The sequence below is a fragment of the Nematostella vectensis genome, chromosome 12 (genome assembly GCF_932526225.1).
Source record: "Nematostella vectensis chromosome 12, jaNemVect1.1, whole genome shotgun sequence".
Classification (NCBI taxonomy): Eukaryota; Metazoa; Cnidaria; class Anthozoa; order Actiniaria; family Edwardsiidae; genus Nematostella; species Nematostella vectensis.
The window spans coordinates 6,573,901-6,589,442 of NC_064045.1; the positions used below are offsets into that span (position 1 = coordinate 6,573,901).

A 15,542-nucleotide genomic window follows, 5' to 3' on the forward strand; every position below is an offset into this window, starting at 1 on the left:
TGTGATTCTTAAAATGATACAAACTTCCTAGTTATGGATTTTGCCAATCAAAACAGTAATCCTTGCTTTGGCTTACCATTTACATGGTGGCCACTGTACTGCACCTCACAAGACAAAATCATCAAGCTCTCTTCTAATTCAGAAGAAATCTTTGACCTGGCATCGCAGAGCTGGAGGGGCTGGGGGGGGGGAGAAGAGGAGGGGCGGCCTTATTATTTTTTGCGACAAAAACAAGTCAAATTCTATGATTTATTCCTTTTGTCGTTTTTCAATATGAAAAATTATTACTTTTTCAATTGTCAGCCCAAGCACTTCTCAACATGCTCCGCGGAGCAGGCTGACTTGTGGATATTGTCTGTAGGCATATTGAACATTGGCTTCTCATTTATAGTTATTATAATTGGTGTTGATGCCATACTTTTTAAAGAATTTCCTCCACCTGTGATTGATGCGGCTAAGACGTTGTCTAGTGATGAACTTAAAAAGATGTTAGATGCAGGCGCACTTACAGTCAAGACATGTTACTGGTGAGTACCATGTACGTTTTAAACACGAACGCGCGCCATAAAAGGGATAGCTCCACCCTCTTTCTCGCACAAGTCGTCGCCATTCACAGCTAGACTTCATTGAGTAAGGACCTCTGAAACTGCCAGAACAAAACAAAACAAAAAGTAAGCCGTACGACAAACTACGACAACTGTAAAGTACAAGAGATTGTTAAATAACTATCAGGCATATTCGGGAAAGTGTTTGGAGTCAATTATTTGCAAAAATTGTCATTGAGAAATAAAAAACAACGCAGGCTCGTTTTAATTGAAAAAATAAAATTCAAAAACAGCGTGCACGCGCTCATTTAAAATGCCTTCATTCAGGTGCGCGCTCGCGTAAAACAACGAATTTGTGTTTTACTCAATTGATTGCTTTCGACCAATTTTGAACTCTATTATAGCCTTCTTGATTTTGTCTACGGAGCTCTGCACTCAGTGATGTCAAATGACGAATGACAGCTTGCCTTAGGCAAGTCCCTTTTATAGCGCGCGTTCGCGTTTAACTTTAAATTAGACTGTCTTTGTTGTCAGAGTGTTTGGCCCTGGCCAAACGAGGACACGTTGCTGGAAACATGTTGTCCGCGCGCATGTTTCCTCAATGTTTTCCAGTTTGGCCACCACGTAAACATTGTTGCGCGACACCAATTTTGTGTCCATGACACAAAAAATGTTTCCACAGGGAGCGAGAAACATTTCATGTTTCCAAGCGCGTGGAAACATTGTTTCCCGAATGTATCCTCGTTTGGCCACGCAAGGCAACATTTTCTAGGCTCTTTGCCTGCCGACACTCGCGGTGTACCAAATCAAAATGGCGCACGAAGATGTCGTTGTTGTGCAGAAAAGGCCAAAGAAAAGGGAGAGGCATTGGACGGACGAAATAGAGCGTTTGATTGTGTCTTACGAATATTGGAAATGTCTATGGGACATATCCAACAAAGAAGAGATATGATCAAGTCCGAAATAATGTCTTAAACGTCAATAGTGCAAAAACAACTAAATTTAATTTTTTTCCATGGTAACTTGACAGATAAGATATAAAGAATGGAGCGATTTTTAAGCAAAAAAGTTTTCAGGTTTCGTTATTTTCACGCGCGCGCTAAAGAATAGCGTTAATTCAAACGAGAGCGCGCTGTTTTTGAATATTTAATTTTTAATCACAATTTTTGTCGTTGTTGCCGTAGAAAATCACTCCCAAGAAGCTCGCCGTGACTGCCTTATGTATACAGAACATTATTTTCAACTTCGAAATGATTAAAGTTAATCTATAGCTCTGCTTTTTCGATATTTACCGAGCTCTGTACTTGACGTGGACTTAGCGCCTGGCGCTACAGAGGAAACATGTTTCCCGATGTTTCGTGACCGTTTGGCCACCCTCGGAAACATTTAGGAAACATATTTCCCCAATTTTTCCGGCAACATGTGTCCTCGTTTGGCCAGGGACTTAGAAATAAGATATTTGGTAGTTTGTTATGCCTAGTGCACAACATAACGACATGGGCGCGCGCACTATTTTTAGCTCGACATAACGACATGGACATAATGTCATTATGTCCGTGTCGTTATGTTGAAGATAAGAATGCGCGCGCCCATGTCGTTATGTCGCTAGTGTGCACTAGGCCTAAGCACCCTGTGGGGAGGCGGCATGACCTCTAACAATTTTAGTGTTGGCAAATGAGGTTCACTTATGTATTTGTAGCTGTTGGAAATTGTTGGTGATAGTTCGTATAGAATATGGAAACTGCAGTAAAAACTAAATTGTGTTAATACAATATTAAGATTGATTTTTCAATTGCAAAGTCCTCGACATATGTACTATTTTAACAAGGTCTTCAAAATTACAGATAAATCAGTGAATGTAATAAAAAAGGATATCATGTCCTCTTTTCCATTGATAGTGAACTACCAAACTATAACAAGATCATACCTGCACTTCTGGAGTATGGACTTGAGGATCTGCCCAATAAATGCTACCTTACGCCAGGTAAACATAACACACACTGCTCTTTTGGGGTACAGTATGGAGCTGAGGATTGAGGATCTTCCCAACAAATGCAGTGAACGTTCCAGCATGTTAACATTAGCAAATCGCTCGCATCATATAGAGACATCTTTTTCATTAAGCATCGCGCAGGTAAACATAACACACACTGCACTTTTGGGGTACAGTATGGAGCTGAGGATTGAGGATCTTCCCAACAAATGCAGTGAACGTTCCAGCATGTTAACATTAGCAAATCGCTCGCATCATATAGAGACATCTTTTTCATTAAGCATCGCGCAGGTAAACATAACACACACTGCACTTCTGGAGTACAGTATTGACTTAAGGATTGCAGTTCTACTAAACAAATGTTACTGTACTTTACCCAGGGTAACACACACTGCACTTCTAGACTTAATGGGTATTGGGTATGTAACCAATAGGTGATTAAAAGTAATTCCGTACATACAGACATGACGGAAAAACGTGACTTGACGATTCCAATAAGCTCATTTAACATCAAATAAGGCTGAAAATTCCCCTAAGTACTTAGTGAGTAATATCAAACAAAATGTCAAATGCGACTTTTTTTTAATTGATGCGACTTTTTGTAGTGTCATTGAAATTTGAGGTTTTTGTCACTGAGCCCAAACATAGCGCAAAGATGATCAAGGAAAAATTTATCTTAAAAAGCCAAAATCTGGGTATGTGCATTTCGGCTTCACGATATTTGTATTTTAAAATGGGAAAATCAGTCCGGAATACGAAGAACTGATGAGTAAGTACGCAGCTGCTTTGTCTCCTATTATCTTCGTTCTACAAAGGAGTTCTTTTGTCTCTATTCTTCTCGTCCTTTGTGTCGAGGTGCGGATATTGTTCATTTGCCCAATCAAATTGCAGGTTGTAAGAGCTGCGTACTGACCCGAACTGATGGCCATTGTAAGAATTTTTATCTTCTTTCTCCATCTCTTCGAAGTGCGCATGTTCAGGGTTTTTCTGTCATGTCGTACATACGTTACAGTAGTTACAGATGGATAAAGCAAAATAAAAATTTTCGTGTAATCAACGACATTAGGAAGAAAAAAAATAAATAAATATAGCGCTTATACAAATCATGTTTTAAGCGCTTCACATTTAAAATCCTATTATGTATTAAGAACGTCAATTCCTGGATAATTGAGGAACACAAGCTTCTAGTAAGCTCACATACGCTCAACCAGTCAAATTCAGGGCCGAGAAACAAAGATACTATTCTTCTCTCGACCAGGAATCGAACTCGTTTCAGCAGAGGTGAGAGGCCCCATACGCTGACGCGCTTACAAACTGGGCCACCTGTGATTCCCGTAAAAAAGTGTGTTTCTCAAATATGACCATTTTTGTCTCCACATGGGAATGCCTTTGAAGCCCATGTTGGCAGCCCCTCTTAGGATGTAACTTAAACAATTCAAAAGTGTGCATTCGTAGGACTAATATTGATCGTGTGTGTCTCCTCATTGGAGTGCCTTTCAAGCCCATTTTGACACCCCCTGCAAGGGGTTGAATTCGTGGGGCACATACTAAACCCGACCCTGTGTATTTTTCTGCTTTTAGGAGTGCCTTTGAAGCCCATGTTGGCACACCCCTCTAAGGGTGTGGCCGAAGTACTCAAAAGGTTTGAAGGCAGTGCCTTCACATGTGAATACAAGTATGATGGTGAACGTGCTCAGGTAGGCATGAGGTCAGGGTCATTTTTAGCCTGACATCTGTGACTCTCCAACAGAAAAATAGACCTTGTAATGTCAAAGAAACTCCACCCTGTGTTAATTCTTTTCCCGTTTCAACACTGCCTATGTGGACCAACTAGATTTTCTACAGCTTGCCTGTAGTCTCTTTATTCATTCTGTAGGTGTTTCCCACTTAAAGTGATTCTGTGCCCAATCGCACAAACACTTCTATCAACATTTCCAAATACCGGCGGTATCTTTATGACTCTTCTAATGTGCTTCTTGCACATGTTTTCAACACCCAAAATCGACTCTTTGCCGACTCCTTGTTTAACTAAACATGGTTTTGGTGTGAAGACAGCATAAGACTTAGAGTAATTACAGTACTATACAGTGATGGATCAGGACGGTCCTGGAGAAAGCTGAGCAGTTCCCCTCTTCCACAAATATGTTTTAGATATTGATGTTCCCCTTTAGGTTGATGACCCTTACAAGAAACCCTGGGTCCGCCCTGCTACTGTTTAAACTTTCTATACCCTCATGATCTAGGATATGGTTTTTCTAGTAAAAACAATAGACATATTTTCATTTTGTATTAGATACATCTTCTGGAAAATGGCGAAATCCACATTTATAGTAGAAACCAGGAAAACAACACATCAAAATATCCAGATATCATTTCAAGGATGCCCAAGGTAGAGTGCGACTTGATGAGTAGCTGAGGTATATGTAGTTTGCCCAAGCAATGCTTTTATGTGCGTGTTTTTTCTCTCTCGTTTTCGTGACTAGTATGTCTGGACTGTTGCTCATTTGTTTATATTGTAGGTCATGTCAGAGGAAATCAAGTCCTTCATCATCGACACTGAAGCAGTAGCTTGGGACCGAGAGAAGCAACAAATTCTGCCATTCCAGATTCTTAGCACAAGGAAAAGAAAGGTTAGAATACCAAGCCAAGTGGAAGTTTCTTATTACTGTGGTACCTTAAACGGTCAGCCTCGCCGCCATTTTACGTGCTCCCGCCCGTACAATACTGACTCAAAGAATCATTTCCATCGATCCATCGGCTAATTCAAGCAAGTATCTGAGAAACTTTCAAGCAAACATCAATAAAGTATAAGATTTCAATTGTGGATGATTATTTTGAAGTTTCCTTGCAAATTAGCAAATTGCATCCTCTATTCTTTAATAGAGGATAACTTCTAAATGGAGGTTCATAATAAAGTAACTGAAATGCAGCAAGAGCCCACTAAAATGTTATGCTGTTAACATTGAGATGTGTTTTACAGCGAATTAAGTCTTACTTTCTTTTGTATTGGAATAATTTGCAGTTGGCGATAGAAATGTAGTGTGGAATTTCCGATTTCAGGATGCGGATGTTTCCGAGATCAAAGTGCAAGTTTGTGTCTACGCCTTCGATCTACTCTACCTCAATGGGAAGGTGAGGGAAAGCGATGCTGTTTCAATGATAATAAACCAGTGCACTACCATCAGTTCTGTTATCATTAGGCAGTCATTGTCATCATCATTACCATCTTGATGAATAAACCATAAACATAATCGTCATTATAAATACAACCTTTTGTTATTATCATCCAATACTTTGTGTGAACACCATAACAATAACAATACCACTTGAAAAATCATGTAAGCCATCTTCACAGGTCGGATACACTCTTTTGTTTATAAGAACCTTTTTATATAAGAACGTCCAGCCTGAGGTTTCACCAAATTTTAAAAACATGCTAAGAACATGCCGAGGCTCAGATAGCAGTAGAATATTGTTATGTTCGTCTGATTCGTTCTGAAATGCAGAATCGAATTGTGATCATAATAACAACCTTGAATATTATTGCTATTGATCATTTGTTTAATTCTCTACCTAATAATTCATTGGGTATTATGTTTTTATGCACTAAAATCTGAGAACGTCCAGAACGGCCCAGCCTCAACTGAAAATTAGACGCTCTTATAAAAAAGTGTACCATCACTACCTTATTTAGTCGTTTAGACGCCGTCCGCGGATACTCGCCGCACATAGACATATCTTTTAATGCATTATTTCATTCATTTTCTAGTCTTATGTGAAGGAACCTTTCAGTGTCAGGAGGAACCTTCTGAGAACATCTTTCAAGGAAGCTGAAGGGGTGAGTGCAACCATCAATCAGTATGTATTGAACTCAAGAATAAATGGCCGAAAAAATCAAATAGGTTTTTGGATAACAGAACGAGCTTCTTAGGATATTTCTTTCCCGTCTTTCTGCATGTGATTAAATTTATCGCAGCATTTCCCTGAGTTCGTTGTGTTTTTTTCCAGGAATTCGTGTTCGCTAAATGCATGACTTCAACAAACACGGAAGACATGGCAGAGTTCTTGGAAGAGTCGATTAAAGGTACTTTGGGTTATTTTTCCAACGAATGAGGACCATATCCAGTATTCGTTTGACAAAAGTTTTAATTTTGTCTTGCTGTTTCTATTTCTTGCTTCGCGGATGCGTCGAAGAAAAAAAAAACAAATAACATTTTTTTTTTCAATTTATTAAAAATCAAGCAAACAAATCAAACAACGCCAAATATACATTTTCCCACTTTGTGATGGACTGCGCAATCAAACATTTACTATGGCCTCTTTTCCAAACTTTCTGACACTAAATTATAGCAATCATCATGTTACAAAACCTGAGACTTAGGTTGAGAACAGATTTCATTTGGTTATATTTTCATATTCCGTCTCTAAATTTGGACTTTAAAATACTTAGAAAATTAAATTAAAAAAGAATAAGATAATAAGAACGAGATTAACATAAGTAATGCATCTTCAAGATCAGTTAATAAATCTAGGAATCTTCTTTCCTTTGGGAGGGGGGGAAATCGGAGATCAATGCATATGGCGTTCAAGCCATCACATATCTCTGCACAACTATCTGGGTTCGCATCAAGTATCCTATTGTCTTTCGAAACGTTTATTTTCCAGGTAAATGCGAGTGGTTGATGGTTTTTATCATCTAGGTAATTGTGAGGGGTTGATGGTTATTATTTTCCAGGTAATTGCGAGGGGTTGATGGTTAAGACTTTAGACGTTGATGCCACCTACGAAATCGCTAAGAGGTCTCATAACTGGCTTAAGGTAGTTATCTTGGCATTGACCACATTCACAGCACATACCTTTATATCTTACAAGTTAAGTGCAACTGCCACTTTACAAATTATTCAGCCAACTCCTCGCTTGGTCGACTCCTTGCTTAGAAAACTATTTACTAAGCCAACTCCTCGCTTGGTCGACTCCTTGCTTAGAAAACTATTTACTAAGCCAATTCCTCGCTTAGCTAGCACTTTGCTAACCGACTTCTCATTTGCCAACTTTTCCTTTACCCAAATTCTCGTATACCCAATTCTCGTTTAACATATTTCTTGTTTAGTTAACTTCTCGTTTTACCAATTTCTTTGTTAACCATCTCTTCAAACGGCGTTTTTAAAAGAAAACAGTGAGATTTTATTTGTTCCGTTTATTCTCTGTTACTTTACTATCTCAACTCTTGTAAATAACTTAATCGTATCAAGGGCTTAAACCTCAAACACGGTACCATTAATAATGTCAGCATTTGCACATCTAGTTTATGCATTTTTCCATGTACAAATTAAAGGTAAAATTTAGATTCTTTCAATATACCATACAGTGTCGTATCCATTCTGACATGTTGCAAAACAAATGTTACACGAATAACTTTCTAGATATTCGTCATTCTGGGTTGCATGTTTTTGAAACGGGTTCAGAAACACGCAGCATGTTGTCGAGTGAAATGATGCGTAAAAAGTTGTGTTGCGCGATGTTACACGGTCAAAAACTTTCTACGATACAATGTATCGCGAATAGTTTTTGTTGCATGTTATCCCGTGTAACACCACCTTTAAGAAAAGTATACGACTCAGGGGACTGACATGGTCCCTTGAATCGACATCTCTTATCCTTTGTTTAGTTGAAGAAAGACTATCTTGCTGACGTCGGCGACACCCTCGACCTAGTCCCCATCGGAGGCTATCGAGGCAAGGGGAAAAGGACTGGGGCCTACGGTGGCTTTCTGTTGGCTTGTTATGATGCGGAGAGTGAAGAGTTTCAAACAATTTGCAAGGTAGACTATGGGGTTCATCTGCAGTGTACTATTATTATTAGAGTATTCAGCTTCATCACATGATTTATAATCATAATCATCATAATCATAATCATTTATCATCGTTATCATCACCATCGTCACTATCACCATCATCATCACAATCTGAATATATAAATATACTCGGGGTATTGTATCAGAGACTCCAAGCTTTATCACAACCATAGCATCGTTACATCAAGCATCATGATCTTTGTCATCACCATTCAATCATCATGTTATTATTTTCGGTAATGTCATGGTCATCGTTTTTGTTGTTGTTGTTGCATTGTTATTGTCGTTATTCTCAGATCGGAACCGGCTTCACGGATGAAGTTCTCGAGAGCCACCATCAGTTCTTCAAGGATCACGTGATCGACAAGCCCAAACCGTATTATCGCTATGACGACGGACTGGAGCCTGATCATTGGTTTGACGCCGTCCAGGTATTTTGAATCACATTTAATCATCCTTGTCACACTAAGGGTTGCGTTACTTTCCTACCCTGCGTCACGGTATACCTGTGATAGATGGGATCCCGTCCCTCTCATTCATGGCTAAGGATTCTTGCCTTTTTTGCGAAAAGAAGTGAGTGGTCACGTCACTACAGAAAACTCCGCGTCACGGTATACCTGTGGTAGAAAGTACTCAGCGTCATGAGATTAGCCATTCTCACATTGCGCGGGGGATTGGGTCGAGTTGACAAGCGAACAGCATGCTGGGATGATTTTAGAGGACGCAATTCAACATTACGTCAAACGATGCCTATCTTGAATCTAATTAACCCATTGACCATTGACCTGGATGAGAAAATAATTTTCTAATGAATCACCACAGCTCTCCTAAATGCTGTCTTTTCTGAAACCAAATTGATTCCAAAATTGTTTACACTGCTATTCTGGGTCTGTATGACCTGGAATTGATTTGTTTGGCTTCGGGGTGAAGACTTATAAAAAACCATCTGACTTTGGGAAGAGGAGTGTTGACTGGCCCTCCCCTACTGAATTTTCCCCTGGATCTCCCAGAATGCTTTGCAATACGTAAAGATATTTTCGTGGTTGTACAATCCTTCAAGGAATGGACATTGTGTTTTGAGGCCAAGGAAATGTACCTGGAGGATCAGAATAAAGGTATCTATTTGTGTCTTGAGCTGTGTTTGCTGATCTCTCTCCCTTGTGTGGTATTTTGAGCGTTTTATTGAGAGGGGTGATTCTGCTTTTCCCTCCTTGTTCGATTTGAGATTTGTCAAAGAACCTGTGCTATTATTTGGCTTAAGAGTAGATGCCAACACCTTGGTTGGATGCATATCTGCAAGACCATTTATCCCTTAGACTGATGCCTGAGTATCTTCATCTTGTTGTGTTTGTTTTGAATTTATGAATTTTTTGGGTTGTGGGTACTTCCCAAAGCCGGTACAGGCCGGTTGAGGGGTCAATGTGTTTAAGTATTAAAGTATCCACACTTTCTTGCACGCTCCACATGGTCATAGAAAATCTTATCTGGTGAGGGAATGGCCCTCGTCCACGTTTGTAAGGGCAGATAGGATATTTTAAACCATTAGAAAATGACCTGTTGGGAGAGGGGTGCGTAAGGAGCAAAAAAAGTTCGTACTTGTACCAGATTAGTTCCGTTCCCGAAACGCTGGTTAGCGCTAACTCTGGGTCAGTTTGGAGGTAAAATCTAACCCTGCTCACGAGGTGGGTTAACTCGCTAACCCACTGTTTAGTTGGCGTAACACAGGCCTCCCAAACTTTGTAGTAGAACTAAAGCTTCATAAAATAAAGTTGTCGACAAAAAAGACGTTACACAAAGCAATGTAGGGATCAAATATCATAAGTTTCGCTTTATAATGTGACCTTCGTTGCGATGCTGACTTGAAAATTGTGCTGGGACAGACAGAAAGTTACATGAAATTTATACTTGAAATGAATCTGTCTCGCTAGTGTCACGCACCAACTCGAATCCTGCAAATGACATTTTTGGCAATGAAATGGAGGTAATTACAGGTGATGTAGAGGCGTTTTGGGGCTTCTCTGCGAATATAAAACCACCAAAGGTAAATTTAAATTGCTTTCTGTTGATATACTGGGTACCCTGTGTGAATTTTACTCCTCAAACCATTTTTTCACTCGTTTAATCCAGGGTTAGTAATTCGGGGGATTACTTGGCTTTCGGGAACGGTGAGTTATCCGTCGGTTAGCTAACCTACGATTAGCGAATTTTAACCCGGGATTAGGCGCTGATCGAGGGTTAAGTTAATCGGCCTTTCAGGAACCGGCCCCTGTGCGTTTTCCATCCGTTCTATGTTCCATCCAAGCGCGTCGTGAAGGGGTTGATAACTGTGGCGTGGGTTGCGGGCTTAGGATTGGCTCTAATTTTGGCGGGAACGTGCAGGCTCACCGCAGTCGAGTTTGGCGATGATCACTTCTATACAGTTGCAGCAATCATGGCAGTACAGTACCTTCTTCCTTGTATAGGCCTTGCTATCGTCTGTTTTCGCCTCACTAGATACCTGAACAGGAAAAGTCGCGTATCTCCTGAAACGTCGATCGCAAACCCAAAGTCCGAGGCCTGGCGATTTAAAAGCTCTCGCATGTTCGTAGCGATTATCGCTGCGTTTTTAGTTCCCTATTTTCCTTGGTTTGTGTACACAGCCGTCAATTCCAACAGCAACATGGAAGACGCCTACCGAGATTTCTTGATCCGCCGTTTCTTCGGTATAGTTGCGTATGCTAACAGTTTAGTCAACCCCATTATATATTTTACTTATTCCAAGGAATTTCGCCACAGGCTATACAGCGCTCTTGGGATCAGGGAATGATTCAAAATATACTGTGCTTCTTAAAGAAGGCCAATCATATTGCCATTTTATGCTCCCGTGAAATATCGAGTGACTCAAAGAATCCATTTCCATCGGCCAATTCAAGCAAGTAACTGAAAAACTTTCAATCAAATATCATTGATAAAAAATCAGACTTCAATCCTTTTAGGTCATTTTGAAGTTTTCTTGCGAATAAACCAGTGTATTTTCAATTGTAAACAATAACAGAGGAGTTGGTGATAATGATTTTTGTTTATTTTGTGACGTATCCCATTCCACAATTTTGCTAAATGAATCTGTAAATGATTTTCGATTAAAATATTGTATTTTTCCTATAATATATGTCAGATGCCAAAAATCGCAATAAAGTTATTGTTTCAAGTGGTGAATTTTCGTCGTTAAACCCCTCCACTTGGCTCTACTATTTATTTTAGCATAAAGATGCTTTTTTCTCTCTTTTTTTTTTTTTGATGGTGATATTGATATGTGATATTGAAAGCGTCCCACCTTTCCCTTCACGGAAGGAATCGGTAATTTCGGTGTCGTGGGTTAAGAATTCGGACAGTGAGGTACCTCCAAAATGTAATTTCTAAAATCACGCATTTTTTATTTGCAACATGTTAGAACCCGGTCTTCTCTGGTCTTCTCATATTACAATTTACGTTTCTCTGTTCCTAGTCTTAGGCTAAGTTCAAACGTCGTATTATCCATGATCCGTTTTCAATGCAAATACAACCGAATGAAGATGAAACAATCGACGTGATTCATTTATATGTATTTTTATTGAATACGGGTGTTATTCGATAATACGGCGTTTAAACTTAGCCTTACACGAGCTATCTTATAATCCATTGTATAGACCTATATCAAAAAAGGCGGCACTCGGAGAATCTGTGTAGCGTAACCAGTGGTGGCTCATGGATATCAAGTAAATAAGCAAATAAGCGTAAAGAGAATATAAATCCAGGTTTCAAAAGCTGTAGGATTCTTGTTCATGTTCTTATGAACATTCAAATTGCTTTTTGATAAAAGGATTATTCAGCCGTTTATGGAGGTTCATGGGTAGCGTACCCATGAACCTCCGCGGGTTACGACACAGGGGTTCTCGAGTTTAACCTGATTTGAAATAGGTGTACTCATTTAAACCTCATACCCTTTTGTAAACACCTCACAACCTTCTTCGTCGCCGTCGATGCTACAGCTGCGTGTAAGTTTCTATAATATACTTGATGAGGTAAACTTTTTTTCTTTTATTTTTACCGTAACGTGTATGTAGACTGAGTTACCTTTTCCTTATATATCGGCATAAATTATATAGATTATCGTTATTGTTCGTCAGATCACAAATAAGTGATCAAATAAGTGTTGATGTTTTTAAAAAGATTGTACCCCTTGTTGTATTCTGATCGATCTGTTAGATCGGGATTCGCTTTACGAAGAGTCGGATGCACGGTCTCTCTTCGTTAAAATGCAATTATTAAAACACGATAGAAGTTACAGCATAGATGATGTAGCCGTGTAATACCGCATTCACACGAGCACTTAAACCAGTTTAAAGGTGGTTTAATTAAACTGGTTTAAACACACAGGTGTCCCAGTGTGTTAGCGGGTCAGCGTATGGGGCCTCTCACCACAGGTGGCCCAGTGTGTTAGCGCGTCAGCGTATGGGGTCTCTCACTACAGGTGGCCCAGGGAGCTAGCGCGTCAGCGTATGGGGCCTCTCACCACAGGTGGCCCAGTGTGTTAGCGCGTCAGAATATGGGGCCTCTCACTACAGGTGGCCCAGGGAGCCAGCCCGTCAGCGTATGGGGCTTCTCACCACAGGTGGCCCAGGGAGCTAGCGCGTCAGCGTATGGGGCTTCTCACCTCTGCTGAAACGGGTTCGATTCCCGGTCGAGACATGGATGGTATCTTTCTGTTTTTCGGCCTTGAATTTGACTTGTCGAACGTATGTGAGCTTACTAGAAGCTTGTGTTCCTCAGTTCCAAGATAGGTCATTATTAATACATTAGGATTTTAAATGCGAAGCGCTTAGAACATGGTTGGTATAAGCGCTATATAAATTCTATATATTTATATTTATTTATTCATTACGGTCACTGTTCGTGTTAGAGGGAGTCCAAGTTTCCGAGGCGCGTTCTTTTTACCACGGGTTCGTTTACGGGAGTTTAATTTATCGAGGTTCGCGTTATGAAGTGTTGTCTGTACGGCCTCTGTTCATTCTAGCTGGTGTTCGATTTACCGGGGTTTCTCGTTATGAAGACTCAGTTTTACGGCCTCTGTTTGTTCTAGTTGGAGTTCGATTTGCCGGAGTACTCATATGAAGCTGTGCCGTCTGTTTTGCAGGTGTGGGAGGTGAGGGCCGCTGACCTGTCCGTCTCTCCCGTCCACAAAGCTGCGGTCGGACAAGTGGACCCCGTCAAGGGCATCTCGCTGCGGTTCCCGCGCTTTCTGCGCGTGCGCGATGACAAAAAGCCTGAAGAGGCAACAGACAGCACTCAGGTATGTGACGTCATCCGCCTGATCACGTGATTTACACGAGGATAGTCGGCCCGGCCCGTCCGCTCTTGTCCCGTTGTGATCGCAAGACATTCCTAACATTTATAAAATCTAAGGCTAATTTCAAACGTCGTATTATCCATGAGCCGTATTCAATGCAAATGCACGCAAATGAATCAAGTCGATTGTTTCAGCTTCATTTGCATGCATTTGCATTGAATACGGCTCATGGATCTTAGCCTTAAAGAAAGTTATACGTTTGCTACCGTGACCACCAATACAAAGTGTTATTGTGCGACGCGTGCTACCGTGGCCACTAATACAAAGTTAGCCAATGAGCTTGATAGACCCGAACTTCATAAAACTAGGAAGATTCTGTCGTGCTTTCGTGTGCCCTTTGTGTGATTTCGTTTGTCCTTTGTGTGCTTTCGTGTGCCCTTTGTGTGCTTTCGTGAGTCCTTTGTGTGCTTTCGTGTGCCCTTTGTGTGCTTTCGTGAGCCTTTCTTTACCAAGCTGGTTGGCTAGTGAAGTTTGTGCGCGCGTCTCTCGCGTCCTTATTAGTTTTAAAAGACTTTCAACGTAGTCACGGTAGCTTTGGTCACACCTTATATTTGAAGGTACGATGTTTAGCAGAATACATGGCATGTTTAGTGGGAAATCTTCCAAGTCACGCTCATAGCAGCGATGTAGCCAGGATTTTCTCCTGCATTTTTAGATAATGTCTCATACATTTATTGTATTTTTGGCTGCTAGAAGGGGGAGGGGCGGGCCCCCTGGGCCACCCCCCTGGCTACGCCCCAGAATAGAAAATGTATTCCAGCCGTAAAATATTGCCTCTACTTTCAGGTTGCCGAGATGTACAGAGATCAAGACAGTGTAAAGAACAATGCAGTAACAACAAATCAGGAGGAAGATTTCTATTAAACTGACCAATCAGACCCAGGGACACAAACAAACAGCCAATAAGGAGAGAGATTTTTCTATTGTAGTTAACCAATCAAAGCTATGGATGTCATTGTCAAGAATATTGTATCAAAGGAAGACAGCGAGAAACTTCGTAATACCCCAACAGTATGCTGGGTTAAATTTAAATAAATGTTTCTCCTTGTTTGCAACCGATATATTTTAATTTTGATTTATTTGCTTGCTTACTCTGCAAATATACATTGTGCACGACATTTTGAAGAAGTAATGAAAAATGCATGGATCATGTAAAGCATTTTTTTACGCGACGCTTCTGATAATTGTTATAGCAGATTTCTATGCGAATTGCTCGCTTTCTGTTAAAAAGCACCATATATGATAAGTAATGAAAATGAAAATGAGATATGGAGTCGCATTTAGAGGCTGTTTATGCATGAATCGAATATGTGAATTATAGTTATATAATGGGATCTCTAGAGTGCCCCAAATTAAGTTAAATAGACGAAAGGATGGCCCAAATATAATAATTGGTCAATTTCATCATTATTTCAAGAGAAAAATAGTCGTATTTCATGAATAATAGAACAAAAACGAAATTGAATTGACGAAATGATGGAAGATTTTTTACGTAGGTGTAACCTGCTAGCCGGTTACACCTAAATGTTCGTTTTCGGGATTCCTGTAACGAGCAAAAAGGCTCGCCACAGAAATCCGAAAACAGGAATTTCCGAATTAACCCACTGAAAAGCCAGCTAGTCACACTCTGTTAAATCTTGTCAAGTTTTGTTCCACGATGCTCAGAGTCCCCCAACACACTCACAGACACGCATATACATCTTTTGAGATGAGTAATAAATATCGAAGGTTCAACAATGTTGGGAATGTCAAAATTCACGAATCCCCTTCTCTATTGCAATTAAG

General features: G+C 40.2%; 1 protein-coding gene and 1 long non-coding RNA gene across 3 annotated transcripts in view; one reads left to right on the plus strand and one right to left on the minus strand.

Annotated features, from left to right (window-relative positions):
* Window positions 1-14,816, plus strand: part of LOC5510104 (DNA ligase 1) — a 28,011-nt gene extending 13,195 nt beyond the window's left edge. For both annotated transcript variants that reach the window (XM_048719679.1, XM_048719678.1), the window contains 13 exons: window positions 428-527; window positions 2,444-2,529; window positions 4,120-4,235; window positions 4,832-4,927; window positions 5,058-5,168; window positions 5,599-5,670; window positions 6,308-6,376; window positions 6,547-6,622; window positions 7,274-7,356; window positions 8,207-8,359; window positions 8,689-8,823; window positions 13,545-13,700; window positions 14,544-14,816. In XM_048719679.1, the coding sequence (XP_048575636.1) occupies window positions 428-527; window positions 2,444-2,529; window positions 4,120-4,235; window positions 4,832-4,927; window positions 5,058-5,168; window positions 5,599-5,670; window positions 6,308-6,376; window positions 6,547-6,622; window positions 7,274-7,356; window positions 8,207-8,359; window positions 8,689-8,823; window positions 13,545-13,700; window positions 14,544-14,621 (1,331 nt within the window). In that variant the 3' untranslated portion in view covers window positions 14,622-14,816. The remainder of the gene's footprint in view (window positions 1-427; window positions 528-2,443; window positions 2,530-4,119; window positions 4,236-4,831; window positions 4,928-5,057; window positions 5,169-5,598; window positions 5,671-6,307; window positions 6,377-6,546; window positions 6,623-7,273; window positions 7,357-8,206; window positions 8,360-8,688; window positions 8,824-13,544; window positions 13,701-14,543) is intronic.
* LOC116616957 lies at window positions 4,924-5,757 on the minus strand. The gene is made up of 3 exons (XR_007305200.1): window positions 5,534-5,757; window positions 5,213-5,321; window positions 4,924-5,147 (listed from the first exon to the last, which is right to left on the minus strand). It is a non-coding gene; the product is annotated as an uncharacterized LOC116616957 (long non-coding RNA).
* Window positions 14,817-15,542: the final 726 nt, after the last annotated feature.